Source organism: Miniopterus natalensis, chromosome 3 (genome assembly GCF_054644295.1).
Source record: "Miniopterus natalensis isolate mMinNat1 chromosome 3, mMinNat1.hap1, whole genome shotgun sequence".
Lineage (NCBI taxonomy): Eukaryota > Metazoa > Chordata > Mammalia > Chiroptera > Miniopteridae > Miniopterus > Miniopterus natalensis.
In genome coordinates, this window is record NC_142083.1 from 83,672,613 (window position 1) to 83,692,804 (window position 20,192).

Genomic DNA, 20,192 nt, shown 5'->3' on the forward strand with positions numbered 1-20,192 from the left:
ACACTCAGAATGTCAAGTGCCTGCCACTTGAAACATTTGCTCTTATCTTGTAAACATAGCATAAGTTATTAGGTTACACATAACTTTTTGGTAAGACAGCTTTCTTTAGAACTCTCTGGGTTCTCTGCTGTACTACTGCAGAGGAGAGACAGACAGCTTTCTTTGCCATCTATTTTAGTTGGTTTTAGTTTGGTCAGGTTGTAGCGTACAACTGGATTGTGTTGGCTTCAAGGAGAATGGGTTTCAATGGGATTGTAAATAAGAGTGTCAGAAGCCCTCTCCTGCCACCCCAACTGCTGCTTTCCCTGGAGACATAAGGACTGTGTCCACTCAAGCTGTGGCAGGCTGTCAAGCAAGTTAGACTGGGCAGTGCTTCTGTCTGTGACTTTCCTCTGCCACAAATCCATTTCTCCCTTTATATCCTTCCTATTTGTAAAGTAATTAAAGGACTCGTCTACTAAGAGTAACTGTAAAGACTCTTCTTGACCATATATATGTATATTTTTAAATACTGGTAAAGCTTTTAAATTGGTACAAAAGAACAGACTATGCTCATTTCTATGTTTAATATCTGAAAACCCAGTAGATGCTACTCTTAACAAGAGCCTAATATTAAATATGCAGTGTAGCACCCAGTTAAATTTAAATTCTAAAATAAGTATACTTTTGACCTGTTTCACATGAGAGTTTCAATAGCAGCTCACCCCTTTAGGCCCAGCGCAGAAACAAGAACCAGAAAAGTAACCTTTCTTAGGCCGACCAAGCCAGAGTACTGCTGAAGTAATGGGACGTTAGCCCTTAATGACCGCCCATGTCTACTTTCCAGAAGGACGGCACCCCTTCACTTACCATAGGGATGGTCCCTGAGCCAGCAGTCAGACTTGGGCGACCTTGAGACGGTGGGAATTCACACTGGGTTTGTGGACTGTAGTATTGGAAGCCTTAGTTATACCACAGTAAGCCTATAATTACACCTGATTTGATGTGATTTCTGACATTTGCCACTTGTCAAAATGCAATTTTCTTTTTTCTTCTCCTTTTGTGCAGATGATTAAACAAAGTCTTCCCTGTTTGTTTGGTGCAATGAAGTATAGCAGATAAAATGGGGGAAGGGGAAATTATCACCTTTAACAAGATTAATTTTTAAATGTTTTTATATATATTTGGAATTGTTAAATTGGTTTTGCTGAAACAGAATTTCACCTTGAGATACTATTTGGATGTTGGTTTCAATAAAGGTTCTTGAAATTGTTCCCAGTGAGTTCAGTTCATAATCTTACCAGTCAGGAATAGTGACTTCCTTTTGGACAGACAGCAACTTCAGAAAAATAAAGATTTCTAAAAACAGAATTTGCATAGTAATCACAATTTGGCCATTTTTATGACCTAGTACCTAAAAGAACAGATTTATCAGTGGTTTTCTGTGCCATTCAGATTAAATTTAGTCTCATGGGAAATCACCTATTTTAGAGATAATTATAATGCAGGACAGTGAGATCAAACCCTGTTTGTCTTTCTGAACCTTTCATCTCATTCATCAGAAGTATACTGTATTTATATCAGTTTTGGATTTGATGCTTCTAAAATATTTTGGGGCCAAAAACCCAAATTCTCGCTGAAATTTACTGCATTTTAACTATTGTTTTTAAAGCAGATTCAACTATAATTTTTCCTTTATTCACTAATTTTGTAGAATTAGAAATATTTATCTAAGTAACTGAAATAGCTGTCATAGAATAGTGAGCAGATGGCTTCTCCTCTGCCCGATATTACTAATCAGAAAGGAAAAGCTGGATATCAACTTTTTAGGAAAGCAAAAAGTAAACAAATATCTTTGCCAAAATAAGATTTTATTTTGAAAGTCATTTGAAAGACACTAAGACTCAATGGATGTAGATTCCAAATTCATATTCTGTCCAACCCCCACCAATGGTCTCAGTCATGCCAAAAAGTTGCTTTCTTTGGTAATTCCTATGTTTAGCTTCCTGAAGAAGAGACCTTTTCCCATAAGCCATCTTCATTTTTTTTGTAGAGTAGAGCTTTATTTCCAGGAAATAGTGTATTTGTTGGAGATGGGTATTTTTTTAAAAACATCAAGGTGGTTCTAATATGTTCAACAAAGTGGGGGGGCTCAGCCAGAGGTGAAGTGGAGAGGTTCTGGAAAAACAAGATATGAGGCATGAGAGAATAACCTCGCTCTGTTCCCTACTTTGATAAAGATGAAGATATCCTTGTGGTCCTTAAACATTAATCAGGACGGCCTCAGGTCACCATGTAAATATATATACATTGTAAAATTACATAAGAACTGAGGTATATGGGTTAATGAGAAAAAAGCAATTGGTTGCTTACTGCTTCACCTGTGCAAGTATCTATTCAGGACATTACTTAACCCCAATTGATACAGAAGTTAAGTGGGGTCTGTCAGTGCCATCCCCAAAATAAATATCCAGTGAAGGAAAAGCAGCTGTTATTTAGTCTAAACCCTTTCTTTTCTTACAGATGAGGAGACCAGGGTCCAGAGAGTTAAGATTGGCCCAACCTGTAAATTCTCACCTCTAGTATTTGCTTATCATCTTGCTGCAACCAGAAATCCACATGTGGAAGTGGCACCCAGGAGTACGGTCCTATACAGAGTCGCTCTGTCTTTGCATCATAAATGCTAACCATCTGAAAGGGACAGTTCAAGGACAGGATTTAAGGAACGCTGCCAGCTCCTCCAACCCTACCATTAAAGCATGGTCCAGTGCAGTCTAGCAGTTAAGGCATTTACCTGAATGATAAGCTTCTTTACAAGTTTGTCTCCTAATAACAAAAGCTGCTACTTACTGAATATTTCCGACTGTCTGGTACTGCACTTTGTGGGTAATATATTATTATTTTGTTTAGTCTTGACAACAATCCTGCATGAAGATGGCATTTTTGCCATTTTGGTTGAAACCTGAGACTCAGATGGGGCACATAGCCCACAGGTACATCAGAGCTGGGCCTCAAACCAGGTGTGTCTAACTGAAGCCCATGTTCCTCATGACTACATAAAACACTGCCTTGTTATTTATACCCAAGCAGCTAAGTTACCTTGCAACTTTACACAGTGCCTGTTGCCTCATCAACAGAAAGGAAAAACAAAAATGCTAATTTGCCAAATGATCAACTCCCTAAATTCTCAAGTTTGTCAATGGTCTTTCTCAGCTTAACCAGCAATGTTCGATTTTGGTTATTGAGATTGAAGTATATTCTGAATATTAGCTAAATCAAGGCTGTTATGCTACTTGAGAAATTATAAAAGGAACACTAAAAATGTTAAAGGGTTGGCAAAACAGGTCACTCTGAATCCAAACATTATTTTCCAATGAAAATATGAGCATTTCATGAGTGAGCTGATTTCTTTTGGGTGCTCTGAATGTGATTTCTATTTTTTCACGCTTTTACACATTTTTTAAAAGATTTTTTCACCCATTCCTCAAGTGGCATGCCAGTCTTAGGTTTTTATTTTTCTAACTTTTAAAATTAAAATGTTAATTAAAAAGGACCCTAAGGCAATCAGACTTTTAAGTTGATTTGATCAGTCTTTTGATCAATTCTTTCCAGCAGATTGCTCTTTAGTTACTTGGTCCAAAGGAGTATATGATCTGAGATACAGAGGGGAGAAACCTCTTCTTCCCCCTTCTTGGCTCCCTCTTTGTAGGGACTTTAGGTGAAGTTCTTACAAAGTAAAAGGGGTTCGTTCTCTTAGGATTGGATGCTAGAGGTTCACATTACCTCCCCTACCTTCCAGGCAGAGAATCGGGGTCTTGAGCTTATAACCTAAAAGCACTGAGAGAAAGAGTGGTGTGGGTGGGTGTGTTGGTCCCTGATTAATTCACAGCTTTAAAGAAGCTGACATGAACTTTTCATTTCTAAGGCCTTGATGCCCCTTTTTTCCCTTAATTCCTTAACACAAAGATGATTCCAGACTCACTGGTCCTCCTGTTAAAGCTCGTGCAGCCCGCAGCTCCTCCTCCGGACCACGATCTTGAAAGGAGGCTCTGTAAATCTCTGCAGTTTTAACATCGACAGCTGTGAGGGACAACAGGATGACTTTGAGTTGACAAAAGACAAATATGGGAAGTTTTCACAGGTCTCCCACCATATGTAACAGAATATGGCTAAGCCTCTCAAATAGAATGGAAACTGAACAAAATTACTCTTAAGTGCCTGGAGCTTCCCCCTCCTGGAAAGGGAAAATAAAATCTCTTAGCCAAGCATCTCACTCAGAATGGCTGAAGCCCAAGCTGAGTCAGGTTCGGTGAGACTGTCCCAAACCAAGGGCCGGCCCCGTGGGGCAGGCCCTCCATCTCTTCAGGCAGGTGCGTGGCGAGGCGTCCCGGGCAGCCCTGTGACCAAACATGTCTGCAGACGGTGGGGTTAGGTAGAGGGGTGGCCTGTGATTGTGGCCAAGTCTGGTGGGGGTTTCTTCATTGTGTTTTTTTTAATCCTCACCCAAGGATATTTTACCCATTGCTTTTTGGGGGGGGGGGGGGGGGATCGATTGGTTGCCTCCCGCACGTGCCCCAACTGAGGTACATGCTCTTGGCTGGAATCAGATTGGGGCCCTCCAATCCTCGGGCTAATGCTCTAACCACTGAAAAACTGGTTAGGGCAATTGTTTTTCTAATTTTTACTAAGCATTTCAGATATATACAAAGTTACAAAGAACAAAATAATGCACACCTGTGTACCCACCACTCAGCTCAATACATAAAATATTACAGACACGGAAGCCCTCTGCATACAGCCAGTTTCATCCTATTATATCCCCAGGAGTCTTGGGGACCGGGACCATCACAGAAGGATGAAAGTTTCTGGATTTTCTTTCATCTGATAGTTTTACTTTCTTTTGGAGGATCTTTGCTCTCAATCAAAACCTTACTTGGTTCCCTACATAAGAAAATCATTATGCCCCACTCCAGCCCCTGGAGCGCTAGTTGGAGAAAAACAACTGGCTGCCTCAGGAGCGCAGAGCGCCACTGACACTCCCATTATTGACGGTGCTATCCATGCTTTATATGTGCCACCTGGCTTTCCCTTGCTGGCCTTTGGATGTGGACATTTCCTCTCTCTTGTAGATAATGCTTAGAGAAGATAAGCTACTTGCCTAGGGTTCCCCCAGCAAACACACAGAGGAACCTAAGGCTGTGACATACTGACATCAGTGGGCTCAGTAGATCTCGGGGCCTACCTTGTCAACATGTGGACAGCCTCCAACACTCAAACACTACTTACCAATGCCATAAATGATTGGAAAGTGGTTTTCGTTTTCTTCCCGGTCATTTAATTCTAACAAATAAAATAAATAAATTTTAAGATCCAATTTTTAAGAAATTCTAAACATTGCTTTCATTTTGTAAAATAGAGGCCAAGAAGGAGCCCACAAAAGGGGGGGAAACAGAACATGAAAGGGATGGTTTTCCTGTTTCCTTGCTGAGTCCCAGAGCACTCAGCTTTATACTGAACAAACTGCCACTTCCAAAGTTAGTGGCTCCCAACCGTCCACATGCTCAGCATTCTGCCACAAAGGTGGCAGCTCCTGTCCTGGGTGTACAGAGGGGGCTTCTGAAAACCCCAAGGAAGGAAAGATGAGTGGCAATGAAGTGGGTCAGCATCTCAACTGAGGTTGATAGGATTTGGACAATGGGAAGGAGGGGAAGGCCATTCCAGCAGATGGGGAAAGCCAGAACAAGAGCAAAGCAAAGCATCTGTGACTGAGGTACTGAGGCTGAGTCCTCCTTTAGGAGTGAGGGCAAAACGTTCCTGAAATCTACAGCTTTGTTTTGGGAAAGATGGCAGAACTTACCTGTCACGCATAATGTCACTAAGTGAATGTCATCTTCTTGTCTGTCAAATTCACCTACAATTAGAATTTTAAAACTGGATGTCAAAAAAGTTCCTTAATTAGCAGAACATATGCTGAGCAAGTCAAGAAGGGGATGGAGGGACAGATGCCAGCTGAGCCATCTCGTCTACTGCCCTTTCAGCCACAACCTGGCCTGTCCATCAGAGGCCACATCCGCGTGAACTGGCGCCACGGAACCTTGCCTGCCAAGTGACAACCATGTTCCTAGCCTCAAGCCCAAAGGAAACTGTGACCAAGGCTTTCCATTTCTCTATTCTGAGAGGTTTGGGAGGGTAAACTGACTCATAGGATTTTTACTCTTCTTTTCCTAAGTAACATTTTTTCCTGATTATCAGAGTCATAAAAAATTTGACCACTGCAAAAATATAGAAAATACAGGAGTATAAGGAGTAATGGGTTTTTAATGATAGAAGTATATGGGTTTTTAATGCCCATAATCCCAGTTAATGTGCTGTGTATTCCACACTTTTCTGTGCACAGCTAAGCTCACAGCATGTAGACAGTTTTATATCCCTATTTTTTTGTGCATATGTATTTTCCCATGGAATTCAAACCTCTTCATACTATTTTTTAACAGCTATATAACTATTCCTCTATGGATGAACATTAGATTATTTCCTGTTGTAAATGTTCTACTGCCCATCTTTGGGCATAAATTCTGTGCATATCTCAGATTATTTTCTTAGAATAGAGTCCCAGAAGGGGAATTACTGGGTCAAAGGATGTGAACCTTTTTAAGACTTTACCATGATGCCAAATTGCTCTCCTAACAGGTTGTACCAATGTATATTCTGGCACTATGTGAATATGTTACCTCACTGCCTCATGGCTAATTAACACGGAACAATGTGTTTTTAAAAAATACTTGCTCACCGAGTAGGGAAAATATGATCAGTGTTTTCATTTTCTACAGATTAAAATGGACATTTCTGTCCAAAGGGTGGTTCTGTTTTCACATAATTCAGAGCATTTACTATGTTGGAGTACATCAACTGCTATTTTAAAAGAAAATCTTGTCCCATCCCATTAGCCCCTGAAAATATAGCTGTACGCTGTTCAGTCTTTATGTCAGATTCCAAGCTGAGCAGCTTATGTCACTCCAGGAAGGTGTGTCCTCACTGGGATTCTTATCCAAGCAAAAATAGGTATAAATTTTTATCAAGTTTGGGGAAAAAACAGTGAACTTACTAAGAAGTTGATGAGTAAGTTTTTGTGACAACTGCCTATCGTCACTGAAGCCGCCCACGAGGTGCACTTCCAGCCTGGCAAAGAGATGGGACGGTGGTCAGAGGCCAGCACAAGGCAGTGACAGTGCACTGGTTTTGCTTTGAGTGGTAGTTCTCAGCTTTGTGAACCCTCGCTCTACAGCAGCACTTCTTGGCCTTGTTCGTGCCATGATGCACACAGAAGATACCTGTGTGGCTTGCTGGGGTAAATGGTGAGGCTACCAAGGCCAGGCAAGCTCCTGGGGACCCTGATGGCTAAGCAGATTTATATTTTAGCACAAATACGATGCCGCCTAGATGCAGAGGGTGAGGAACTCTGCTCAGGAAGAATAAGACTCTCATACTATTTACCCACCCAGATATCTCCAAAAACTTCTTCAAAGTCTTCGCCTAGAGGACCTGGGGTAGAGGAGTGGAAGGGAAGACAGCTTATGCTGGCCATAGCCCATCTGTGCAGGGACTGAAGTGGACTTTCCACAGTGATGTCTCCTCTAATGCCCACCTCTCTCAGAGAGACAGGAATGACCATCTCCATCCCACAGAGAAGGAAATGGAGTTTCTGTCTAAAGCACATGCTTATCCACTGTGTCCCCCTAGATGTTAGCTTCATGAGACGGAAAGAAGTGTTCTTAGAGTTCAATAATTTGGGGAAATCTTGCCTACTGTAACCCCTCCCTAGGAGTCACAATACACACTAGCAAAGAAAAACCCTAAGAATTTTGACAGGTAAAAAAACTATCTTTAGCCATGTGTTTCCCATTTGCTAACCACCCATCCACAGCCTATAACCACCTGGGGACTAGTGCTTTGGAAAGTACGGCTGTATTTCACACAGAAATGAGAAACTGGACTCTAAGTTATCGGCACAGGGCGAAGCATCAAGGGGCCTCATAATAAACAGTTAAAGTAAGAGGAGCAGTGATCACCATGGCTTTGCTTGACACCAGCCTCCAGGTTGCAGCAAACCTTCCAGAGTGACCAAATCAGTACCATGATCAGATCAGGGATATCTCAAAACTGCATTCCTAGACTCATGGAGTTGGGCCTCTGGCCAGATCCGGCTACATAATCTGTGGGGCCCACTGCAAAATAAAAAGTCCACTCTGCAACTGCACAGGTTGCATGCCAGTGAAGCTGGCCCAGCCCGTGTCACCAACACAGGCAGAAGTAGAATTAAATTTAAAAATTGATCTGTGTTGTACTAAAACTCTGAGAGAGGCTTTTTTTTAATCCCTGGGATTCTAAGAACTTGCATATGAATGGACTAGTTGAACTCAGTGGCTATATTAGGCTTCAAGTAAAATGAGAGTAAAGCCTGCAAAGTCGGCCTGATGAGAGAGAGAAGGGGACGGGTCAGACTGCATCATGGGCCTGCCACTAGCTAGCTGTGTGACTCCGGGTCAGCTGAGTCTCAGTGTCAGCAGCTGTGAAATGGAGGTGGTTACACTTCCTGTAACCAGTGAGGGTTAGATGCTGTGATAGACGGCCAGGTCAGACATCAGCTCTTGTAAGGAATCCCTGGTAAAACCACTGATATACTGACACTTAAAACTGTACTCCCTAGCCCCTCAGCCATCCCCCATTTCTTCCCTGCCTGGTTTTTTCCACAGTCCTGTCACCATTTAACATCCTCCTTTGCTTACTGAATGGCTCCTTGCTTTACAATATGAACACCACGGGGGCAGGTTTGGTCTACTCTGTCCCCTGCTATGTCCTTGGCACCTATAACAAGTTCTTGCTCATAGAAAGTTTTCAATAAATAATTGAAGGAAAGAATGAATGAATGAAGGGATATTGCATCTGGGGTATACCAAAGCAATGTCTAGTATATGCGCACCTAAAAATACATCACTGAAAATAAAACTACAGGTGCAAGGTCAAACCTTCCATTTACAACTCAGCACTGTTTCCCTGCCTGTACCCATCACCCATTCATTCAACAACCACTGACAAGGGGCCATGCTGTGCCAAGCTCTCTCCAGGGGAACAACACAGCCACTGTGTGGTTGACGCTCTATGTTTCTCTAACGGCTTCCACAGCTATTTCCTCTACACAAGGGTGCCAAGTTCCCGATATCACAAAACAAGAGCAGCATAGAGCTCACCTTCCACAATCAGCGTGATCGGAAAAGGATTTTATGGAGTTCACGATCAAGGGGACCTCAGCTTTGGTGTCGGTTCCATCACAGTGTGTCAGGCAGGTAGCCCCGTTACCTGAAGAACAAGGGTGAAATGACTCATGTTATTCCCAGTGAGAACTCGGGCAAGCCAGGTCTACGCCTGTCCCCTCAGGCCGCCTCGCCTTTGAATATCCTGCAAGAAAAAACAGAAACTGTGCTGCCCAGCCAACCCATTCTGACCAGGGCGACAGGGAGGTACCATGCAGACCAGAGGAAAGGTAAGCAGCGTCAGGCTTCCAGTAGGGCACCAGGACACTCAAATCGAGAAATTAATGGTCCCAAACTTGGGTCGGTTTAAGTAATGATTTCCTTCATCTCTCTCGCCATACCTGTGTGCCTCAGGACCACAATGTGACAAGTGGTGGCATCATCAGAACCCAGAATGGAGATGGAGCCTGTTTAAAAAAGAAATAAAATAAAATATCCAATAGCCTTTTGGGATAATGCCCAATTCACTGCTTCCTAACCTACCATCCTTTGGGGAGGTCACTGCAAGCTCTCTTTGCTGAACATACAGAAGGCCCTGGGGTCCCACTTGTTGAACAGACTGACCTCTGAGAAGTCTGGCTCTTTCCTGTTTAATTAAAACAAAATAAAATAGTGATGGAAATTAGTGAAGACTAACTAGCGAGGTGGAGAGAGCCAAAGTGTGCCCTAAGTGGGAATCCCACACTTCTGGGTCTAAGGTGTGTGTGTGTTACTTGGCAGAAAGACTAAAATAAAAAGGTAGCAGTAACTATCAAGTGGAACAATGCAAAAAAACCAAAGTTCTATTTTTTTTTAACCAATAAAACAAGATTTTAGTGCCTATGGAATAAGATGCAAAATCCTTTTTCACGGTTTTTACTAAAGAATATGAGACTCTTCGTGATTTTACAACTGGAAAGAGAATCAGACTGTATGGCCTATCTAGTGGATCAGTGCCTCAGAAACCACATCCCTTCTTTACTTCCTTTAAAGAGGCAGAGGGGTTGAGACCTTCCCTATCCCCTAATTTGATAATCCCAGTCCTGGAAATCCACAGTGAGGAAATAATCCAAAATCTCTGTGTTACTTAGGATGGTGAAAAGTTGGAAGCTGCAACAAGGTGAGTAAATTACACAGAACCAACTCACAACTACTAACCGTATGGTCACAGAAAATGAAGACTACAGGGAAAAGAGTTTTGAAATGTACACTGAAAAGCAAGATGCAAAAGTATAAAAAAAGGTAAAGCTATAAACATGCTGTTAATACAACAATGCTAAGATGTTGCTACACCTAGGAAAAAACTGTGGAAGGAAATTCACCAATATGAGCACAGTTATGTTAGAACAGGGCAAACACAAGTAATTTAACTGGCGTCTTCTATTTTCTAAATCTTCTATGATGTAGTTACATTATTATTAAAGTAGAAAACCGAAAATGCGCAAATCTATGAAAAGGATATTTTAATATTAGGTGTCAACATTTTGTCTAACTGAATACTTGTACAAATTCTTATGTAGTAAACCTGGGGGGAAAACACTCAGGTACTTAAATTCTCAAATGAAAACAACTATACATTTTTCTCAAAAATGTCAAACTGATACAACCCTAAAAATCGTTATTTCCTTCTTATTTGCAACAAATAAACTCAATGAAGAACCTTTTATCCAGATGTGTAATACAGAGTATGTAATACAGTCTAGACTGGAGAGTGTGTTCAGAGTCTTACACACGCTTCTCACTGTATCTCACTATTGGTGTGAATTTAGGTTAGTACTTACTAAAACATATTAAAAAGCATCATGATCAGCTTGAGTTATACAGTGTCTTCTTTTAATAGACTGCCATTAATTGGAAGCAAAGCAGCAATTAGAATGAGAGCAGCCCCTAGATTTAAGAAAGGGATTGAGAATTAAGTGAACTGCAGTGAAGATCCCCTTGGCACCTTTGCCTGCTGTAGAAACTGATGGTTCTCAAACTCAAAACACTCCTTGTGGCAGAACGCTTTTCATTTTCATACCACTTCTCACTTCACCTCAATTCAAAATAACAAAGAAGAATTCAGAATTTCCTTTTTATCGTCCTTTAATACTTACCTTTGCTTAGTTCTTTTGGGAGAGGGAGAGGGAGGGAGTAAAGGCAAATTTTTACCACTCATTTTCACAACTGGGTCACCACCCAAAAGCAAAGCTACTTGTGAGAAATGATTATCACTTTCATACCAAAGACCAAAAATCAGGTCCCTTTTTGACATAGCTCCTATTATTTCCCAAAGAAAAAGCACCATGGATTACTGGAAGAGAGAATGTCACAAAGCAGAAATGGTATGCTGCTTCAGTGTTCCACTTAAATTAAAAAAAAGTTTAGCCCAAGTCCTCTGTGGGAAAACCCACAGCCAGCCCTACCTTATAAATTCACATCCTTTCTGATATAAAAATAAACCCAGCTTCCTCAACTTCTGATGTTCTCTGGACACTAAGATTCACTAAAAAATCTCTTTTCCATCAGTCTTTCTGTGCTACACCTCACCCTCAGTTCCCAATTCCTAATCAATGGCACTCTTTTCTAAACCCAGGGGTCAGCACTCCCATTTCTGAAAAGAGCCAGAGTCAATATTTTGGGCTTTGCAGATTGTGTGTTATAGCATGAAAGCAGCACAGCCCACATGTAAACAAATGGCTGTAGCTGTGTCCCCAAAAACTTTATGGGAGACACCAAAATCTGAATTTCATATTTCACATGTCACAAAATACTGTTCTTTTGATTTTTCTCCCACCATTTAAAAATGTAAAAGCCATTCTTAGCTCATGAGCTATTCACAAACAGGATTTGGCCTGTGGCTGTAGTTTGTTGCCCCCTGTGTTAGCAGATCACTTAGCTGTATCCTTGAGGATGATCACAGACCCCTTACCCTGCTGCTATATTCAGTCGGTTCTTCCTTCAAAAACAGGAAAGCAGTTATAAAAAGTGCTTTGTGATTTGCAAAGCACGCTGTGTGAGAAATTATCATTAACAGGTACAGCTCTCAAAACTAAGCCCTCTTTCCCACTTGTGCTACCTTATTTCAGTCCTTCGTGATCTCACATCTAAACTCCTGCCACAGAACTTACGAACGGAAGACAGAGAGCAAGACAACGCTGGCCTTGGAATCAATCCCCTTTCACCGAGTGATCCTGGGCATGCTCCTGACCCTCTGCGCCTCCAACTCCTCCTCTGGGAAACCGGCATGATGCTGGCCACTCCTTAGGTTGTGTGAGGGTTAACAGAGCAGGTTTGTAGGGAGTAGCTGTCAACATTCCCCACCCGTTTCTTTGACCCCCGCCCCCACAAGGTCTCCCTTGCCCACTCCATCCTTCCTGATGGCTGCCAGCATCATTGCTTTAAAACACTGATTTTGTTACATCACTTTTCTGCTTAAAAAAAAAAGCTTTCTGAGCCCAGCAATTTCACTTGAAGGAATAATTAGGGGGTTTATAAAGATTTAGCTCTGTGAATTTTCATAATAGTGAAAGATTTTAAGTATCTTAGATGCTTAAAAGGAGGAACAAAGTTACAGTGCATTCATATTGTGGAATTCTATGGAACCATTTAACAAGATGTTGCAGGACTGGTTACTGTGCATCCAGTGACTAGTTAAGAGCAAAGACTCTAGCCTCAGCCAGCATGGTTCAGTGGTTGAGTGTCGACCTATGAACCAGGAGGTGGGTCACGGTTCAATTCCTGGTCAGGGCACATGCCCAGGTTTTGGGCTCTGTCCCCAGTGTGTGGGGGGAGGCATGGAGGGAGCAGCCAATCGATGATTCACTCTCATCATTAATGTTTCTATCTCTCCCTCTCCCTCCCTTTCTCTGAAATAAAAACATACTTAAAATACATATATATATTTATATGCACACATATATATGTGTGTGTGTGTGTGTGTATATATATATTTTTTAAGTCAAGATGTGTGGCAAATATTTTTTTAAAAAAGTGCGAAGACTCTAGATAGCACCCACTGAAAGGAACTTTCTGCATGACAACAATCTGTATCTGTGCTTCTCATATTGGAGCCACTAGCCACATGTGGCCGTTGAGCACTTAACATTTGGTTAGTTCAACTGAAGAACTGATTTTGAACGTTTATTTAATTTTAATTAATTTAAATGTGAACAGCCACCTGGGGCTGGTGGCTACCATACTGAGCAGCACAGCTAGAGAGACAAAGGCAGACTGCCAGGGCTCCAATCCAGGCTACACCACTTGCAGGATGCCCATGGGACCCTGGGCAACTTATTCAATCTCTCTGTGCCTCACAGTCATCAACCGGGAAAATGGGAATAGTACCTGCACCTACTTCATAGGGCAGCTCAGCAAGTTCTGCTGCATTACTGTTATTTTTTAAATTGATTTTAGAGAAAGGGGGGAAGAGCCCAGCCGGGCGTGGCTCAGTGCTTGAGTGTTGACCTAGGATCTAGGCGATCGGGGTTCAATTCCCAGTCAGGGCACATGCCCGGGTTGCAGGCTCGATCAATGATTCTCTCATCATTGATGTTTCTATCTCTCCCTCTCCATTCCTCTCTCTGAAGTCAATAAAGATATATTTTTTAAAAAAAGAGAGAAAGGGGGGAGACAGAAACATCGATTTGGTGTTGCACTTATTTATGCATTCCTTGACTGACTCTTGTATGTGCCTTGACTGGGTGATTGAACCCACAACCTTGGCATATTGGCATACTGGTAGCTCCAATCAACTGAGCTACCCGGCCAGGGCTGCATTACTGTTATTACTGTTGTTATTCTATGCTAGGCATAGCTAGAGACAGGCTTATAACTGCTGGCACTGCATACTTATAGTATATTGTTACGTGAAAAAGACATCATAAAACAGAGTATATGATACACTCTCATTTTTAAAAGTATATCATACACAAAGAAAAACCTCTGTAAGGATATTTACCAAAATGTGAAGACTGGTTGTGGTCATAATTATTTTTTCTTCTTTTTGACATTTACTTTTTTTTTTTTTCAAAGAGGATATACTACTTATATAAAAATAGTTAAATCTTTCCTTTCCCTCCACTGCTTATTTGTTGAAAGACCCATCCAAACCCCTCTAATCCAGGTATGACCTACCTCTCTGGCTTATATTCAGTCTTCCCCTTCTTACCCTCTCTGCGCCAAGGAAACTGGCCAGCTCACCTGCCCTCAGGACCCTTCCCCTCCTGGCCATGGGAGCACAGTCTAGTCGCCCAGTTAGAAAGCCCTCCCCCTTTTCAAATCTCTCTCATGCCTCCACCCTCCTTCCCTCAGCCTGCTGCAAATGAAAGTGACCTTCCCTCCTCCGTGTTCCTGTAATGCCAGCTGGTCCCCACTACACAGCCTTTCTAGGCCACGTCGCCCTGAATAAACCAAACATCCCTTCGAAAGGGGCGGGCTGCCCTGGTATATGCCCACATCTCCCCCTCTCTGCACACTCAGTGTGCTGCCTTGGGCACTGATCTTTCTTTCTGCCTTAGAAATCTTCAGACACAAAAATAGTGTGACCTGCCTACAGACTGAAGGGTCCGGGGTTCTGTTCTGGCCAAAGGCATGTACCTCGGTTGCAGACTCGACCACTAGCCCTGGTTAGGGGCGTGCAGGAGGCAACCAATCCATGTCTCTCTCTCTCTGCCCCTTCCACTCTCTCTGAAAAGCAATGGAAAAAATATCCTCGGGAGAGGATAATAAATAAAAAAAGAGTGTAACCTAAATTTTTTATGCAGCAGGAATTTTTTTTTTCCCTTGGTGAGTCCTACTCCTGACTTCACTAGTTAATGGTGTGACAGTGACATAGCACAAGGACAGCGCTTAGCACAATGCCTGCTGTCTGCTAAGTACTCGGTATGCGCTGACAACTGTTACTGTTGTTTTCTTGAAATGCAAGTTGAGAATAGCACAGAGCTGTCCCCTTTTCCGTCAGTAACTCCTCCCCACCTTCCAGTCATTTTGTTCACTCATTTATGTAACAAATATTTACAGAGTGCACTCATTTCCAGGCTCATCTTCCACTGTCGTAGGGCCTGAGGATACAAAGCAAAGACTCTGCCTGCCTTCAGGAAGCTTACATTCTGGGGGACAGATCAGGGAGAATAAACAACAGTAGTCTGCAGACAAAATCATTACAAAACTGTGCAGTTGTTACAGAGGAAACCTCAGGAATACCTCCCCTAAGCCTACAGGCCAGATCAGGTTTCTGGGCCGCACATCTCAGACTGAAAAGGGGCATTTTTTCTTTACCGCACTTAACAGTTATGTGATTAACACCCCCCCCCCCAACTAGACTATAAATGCCCTGATTGTAGGGGTAGAAGTGAATACTGGACAGTGCCCAACATGTATATCTTAGGGGCTCAATAAGTATCACTTAAATCAATTGCCCGATTCCCCCTTAACCGGAGCAAGTGGGAGGTTTGGTCCCCACTCTTTTTTTTTTTTTTTTAACCGTAAAAACCCCTTTCCAAACAGTTTCCGCATGAGCATGGACTAAGGTCTCAGATCTATTTGAGGACAAAAGCAGGGAAACAAAACAAAACCCTACCATCAGGGCGTGGTCCTCGACTCCGCCCAGCCGTGGAAAAGCTGGGCCCGCTCTTCAGGCTAAAAATAACTGGAGCCCTCAGCCCCAGGGAAGGGGGGAGACGCGGAGGGGCCGCCCGGAGGCCCCCGCCCACCCCGGATGACCTACTGCCCCTGGGCGCCCAGCACCGGGCGGCGTCCACCGGGCGGGGGTCCCGCGCGCGCGAGGCGGCTGCCCAGCTCTGCCCCTGGGGCCGCGTCGGGCCGGGGTCGGGGCCGCCCGGCCCGCGAACGGGGTGTCCCGGGGCGTCTTCCAACCAGAGCTGTGCCACACGGGCAAGTCACCTAACCTCTCAGGGCCCCCGCGCCTCCTCTGGGAGGGGGGGGGAAGAGGGGGACTGAGCAGATGCCCTCTAGGGTACAAAGGTAAAGCTCCACAGATGCCCCCAGCGCAGGCAGGAAGCCGGCTGCCAGCGGCCGGGCCCCGGACGCGCCGCCAGCACCTCAGCTGTGCCAAGTTCAAAGTCTGTTTCGGGGGAGAGCGGGTGGTGGCGGCGGGGTGAGGAGGGCTCGGGTCCGCCTCGAAGCCCCCCGCCCGGGCCCTGCTCACCTCCAGAAGCGGGTGGGCTCGGGCGAGGTCCCCGGCGGACTGCGGCAGCCGCACTCGCCGCCCCCCGACCAGCAGCGGCATCGCGAGGCGGCCGCCCGGAAAGCCGAGTCCGAGGAGGCCGCGCAGCCCCAAGAGACGGAGAAAAATCTAGGGCGGGGCCGCAAGGCCCGGTGGGAAGTGTAGTCTCGACCTGAGGGCAGGGCCGCAGCCAGCCTCCTCCGCAAGGAGCGCTGGGAAATGTAGTCCTGAAAGCAAGGGGGTGAAGGGAGGGGAGCGGCGCTTAACTAGGGAGGGAGTCGTCGCTCTTAGAGCCGTGGCTCAGTTTCCAGGTCTGGTAACCTGACCTGAGTGCGGGGTCTGGGGGTTCCCAGCTTCGGTTCGCAACACGGCTCTACATCTAACCGTGACCTTCAGCCAGTCCGATTTTGGGAACCTGCGGCGCTGCTCCATGTGATTGTATTTAGTGAGTAATAAACGCACACCAGTCAAACTGGGAAAATAGAGCCTGGACTTCGCTAGCCCCACATTTAGAAATCATGTTAACGCTTGGGGCGTGGCGTCCAGAGGCACTCACAGATGGGAGAAAAGGTCAGCAAGATACCATACAGTTCCTAGTGAGGATAGATGCCCTGGTGCCAGGCTGGGGTTTATTCTAGAACTTGGAAATATCACTCAACTAGATCCAACTCCACAATACATTAAAATGTAGGGCTGTGTTTTTTTTAAAAAGACAGTGGTTTTTTTTTGTTTGTTTTTTTAAAATATATCTTTATTGATTTCAGAGAGAGGAAAGGAGAGGGAGAGAAAGAGATAGAAACATCAATGATGAGAGAGTCATTGATCGGCTGCAGCCCACAACCCGGGCAAGTGCCCTGACTGGGAATCGAACCCTGATCGCCTGGATCCTAGGCCCATGCTTAACCGCTGAGCCACGCCCGGCCGGGCAAGACAGTGGTTTTTAAACAAAAATAAAATTAAAAAAAAAAGACAGTGGTGAGATGAAGAGGAGCCATCTCAGGCAGAGCAAAAATTATTAAAATGTAACCATTTTATATTCCACCACCTCTTAGTTTTTCTAAGCTCCCACCGGGATTCTAGGGCAACAAGAGTTAAGAACCACCTTAATAAGCAGTGTCTGGCAATGGGAGGCATCTGGCCCTTCCTCTCCAGCTGAGATCTCTTAAGCTGGTACCAAGGAAGTAACATGGATGAAATGGAAGTTCTCTTTCTTGAGATTTGTCCATGGAAATGCTGCTTCCTGCTTTAGACTGTCTCACAAGGTGGCCAAACAGCTATTAACTGACTTTACATGCATTTCCACTGAATCCTCACAACCCTAGAGCAGGTATTAGTTATTTTCACTTTACAGCTCAATAAAATGAGAGCTTTGAAGGGTGTAACTCACACACTTGGTTAGAAGAGAAGCCACTTCTCATTGAGGACCCAACCATAGGAGACACAAAGGGATGGACCCTGGTCCTCCAACAATTGCAAGTTTGCTTTTCAAAAAGAGAAAGAGAAAATCCCTTGTTTTCATACAATTCCCAAAGAGATTTCACAATTACTTTCCTCCCAGAAATGTTCCTTCAAAACATGTAAATTTTTTGAAGAAGTGTTTGTCTTCCTCGGATGAATTCAAGCCTGTCACTCTTGGCTGGTTGTGATCAAGGGGAGTCACTGACACTTCAGATGCACCTGGAAGTCATTCTTATCACCAACATGCAATTTATTTTTGAGCACTTCCAATCACACGGAATCACACTGGCAATATTTTTGCCTTTTTAATAAAGTCTCACTTGCAGTTTTCCATTGCAAAACAATGTTTAAATACAGGTAAGTTAAAAAAAAAAAAATCAAAAAAAATATCTGTGTGAGAAGCCTCTTTTGTGAGGTGCCTCCCTTTATTGGCATAACAAGAAGAGTTCCAGATTTTAGCCATGTCATTGTTTTATTGTAACATTGGTTTTTCTTCTCACGCTCTTTTCAAATTAAAACACTTAATTGTAAATATATCCCTCTACATTAAAGCTACTTCCCAACCCACAAGACCTCACTTACCATTAATTTCTATGGACACATTTCGTTTCCTCATTTTATCCAGTATACGAAAATCCCACTTTTGTCAGCAGTTAAAGAGAACCTACAGGTTCTCAAATGACTTTCCACCAAGTCACCAAAAGAAAATCACCAATATCCAAAACTTTTTAAAGCAATTAAAATTTCTATTTTCCAAAAACATATTTACAGACTGAAATTCAAACTCTACATTGCCATCAATATAATTATACAAGAGCATACAAAGCTCTAGGAAAGAGAAGTATTTCGTTACAAAATATTTGTGATCAAGAAAATATTACTTGTCTTTAAATAAAAAACAGGAAAAGTGGCAGAAAAATAAATATGTTTAAAGATGTCCATTTTCACAAGTAACAAAAATGTACACAAATAAGGAATGAAGCTAAATATGCATGGGCTTCAAAAGGAATCTAGCAGCGCCTGCACAAATTTGTTATAAAGCAAGGTTGTTTAGACTCCTCTCTCTGTGTTTAGTTATAAAAATATTTTAAAACCTGGACAGAGGAAGATTTCACTGAGCTGAATCCATGATACAAATAGCCAGGTGGACAGAGACTAGCTGTAACCTTGACCAATTGTTTCTACCAAAACCATCCCACCAAATAACCTAAAGTGGACCCCACCCTCCCCAAGAAAATTTCAAAATGAGAACTGGTCTATTGATTCTGGTAAAAATAATTTTTTTTTTTAAATTCATGTTAATATTCCACTACAAATGAGTAATTCCAGTTCTAACGCTCTTGGGAGCGGCAGGGTAAAGTACTCTGTGCTGTTTTATAATAAAAGTCCAACCCCACTTTCAGTCAATGTGAATTACTTTTACCTGGAACTCCATTTTTCTTTTAAATCCATTTTTACACTCACAAGTGTATGATCTAGCTAATTCTGTTTCCCTAAACTCCTCTATCTCTTCCCTCCAGGCTCTTATTGGTCTCTGAAGCCCCTGGAGATCTCCAACTTTTAGCATTTGGGACCAGCTCTGGCCATCTCCCCACTTTCCTATCTTCTCTGCACCCCACTGAATCCCAACACACAAATAAAGTTACAGCAGAGGGTAGACAATGTACCCAAAATAAACTCTTTCTAAAGACTTTAGTGTTTCCTAGAGGATTTTCACTGATCAGCAAATGCTCTGACCAAAACCTATGTTAAAAATGCAACCTGTTAAAACAGGCTGCTGCCGATATTAAAAATTTCACAATAACTATATGAAAAAGCTGTAACACAGAGAAAAGTATACATTAAACAAGCCAAGCCTTTAACATTTATCAACTCCATTGTAAAATATTGCACATGATATTCAGTCTTTTCCTTTTGTCCGTAGGCGAGCAAGAAGAAAAAGCATGTCTGTTCGGACACTAGAGTAAGTTTAACTTGAAAGTAAGCTGCATGAGGCAGGTACTCTACGCTCTAGTTCGATGTGAAGCTTAAACAGTATGAGCCCTGGTATTAAAGGGCAGGATGGGGAGGTATGTTTGTTTCAATCACAAATCCTTGCAATCAAAGGAGACTGGTCTGGCAGGTACAACACTGGTGGGGAGCCCACACTACTTGAAGGACTTCGGAAATGTGTGTCAAAGGAGCTCGGTGTAATCCCAACTTCACCTTTCAAAAAGTCATCATCTTCATCTTCCACCACCTCCTGCCAGAAGAAGAGATTATCAGTAAGATCACAAGTGGTTTGAAAAGCTTCCAAGGAT

At 43.1% G+C, this 20,192-nt stretch overlaps 3 protein-coding genes across 3 annotated transcripts in view; 1 reads left to right on the plus strand and 2 right to left on the minus strand.

Annotated features, from left to right (window-relative positions):
- The window catches only part of PDXDC1 (pyridoxal dependent decarboxylase domain containing 1), a 49,921-nt gene extending 44,568 nt beyond the window's left edge, over nt 1-5,353 (plus strand). Inside the window, exon 24 of the mRNA XM_016196230.2 lies at nt 2,503-5,353. Within this exon, the coding sequence (XP_016051716.2) occupies nt 2,503-2,562 (60 nt within the window). The 3' untranslated portion in view covers nt 2,563-5,353. The remainder of the gene's footprint in view (nt 1-2,502) is intronic.
- Nucleotides 1,832-16,548, minus strand: NTAN1 (N-terminal asparagine amidase). The gene is made up of 10 exons (XM_016196235.2): nt 16,417-16,548; nt 9,774-9,876; nt 9,632-9,697; nt 9,228-9,336; nt 7,085-7,158; nt 5,837-5,890; nt 5,266-5,319; nt 3,962-4,059; nt 2,557-2,670; nt 1,832-2,157 (listed from the first exon to the last, which is right to left on the minus strand). The coding sequence occupies exons 1-10, from the start codon at nt 16,495-16,497 to the stop codon at nt 1,978-1,980; spliced, it is 933 nt and encodes a 310-aa protein (XP_016051721.1). The 5' UTR covers nt 16,498-16,548; the 3' UTR covers nt 1,832-1,977.
- A 1,624-nt stretch (nt 16,549-18,172) lies between these two features.
- RRN3 (RNA polymerase I transcription factor RRN3) overlaps nt 18,173-20,192 on the minus strand; it is a 28,343-nt gene continuing 26,323 nt past the window's right edge. The window contains exon 18 of the mRNA XM_016196229.2: nt 18,173-20,134. Within this exon, the coding sequence (XP_016051715.1) occupies nt 19,973-20,134 (162 nt within the window). The 3' untranslated portion in view covers nt 18,173-19,972. The remainder of the gene's footprint in view (nt 20,135-20,192) is intronic.

Excerpts from the sequence above, each read along its gene's own strand:
- NTAN1 (XM_016196235.2), bottom strand. The coding sequence starts at position 16,497 with ATGCCGCTGCTGGTCGGGGGGCGGCGAGTGCGGCTGCCGCAGTCCGCC. Across the intron at positions 9,877-16,416 it reads GAGCCCACCCGCTTCTGGAG|GAAAGAGCCAGACTTCTCAG; the intron begins GTGAGCAGGGCC and ends TTAATTAAACAG. Across the intron at positions 9,337-9,631 it reads TGTGGTCCTGAGGCACACAG|GTAACGGGGCTACCTGCCTG; the intron begins GTATGGCGAGAG and ends CTTGTTCTTCAG.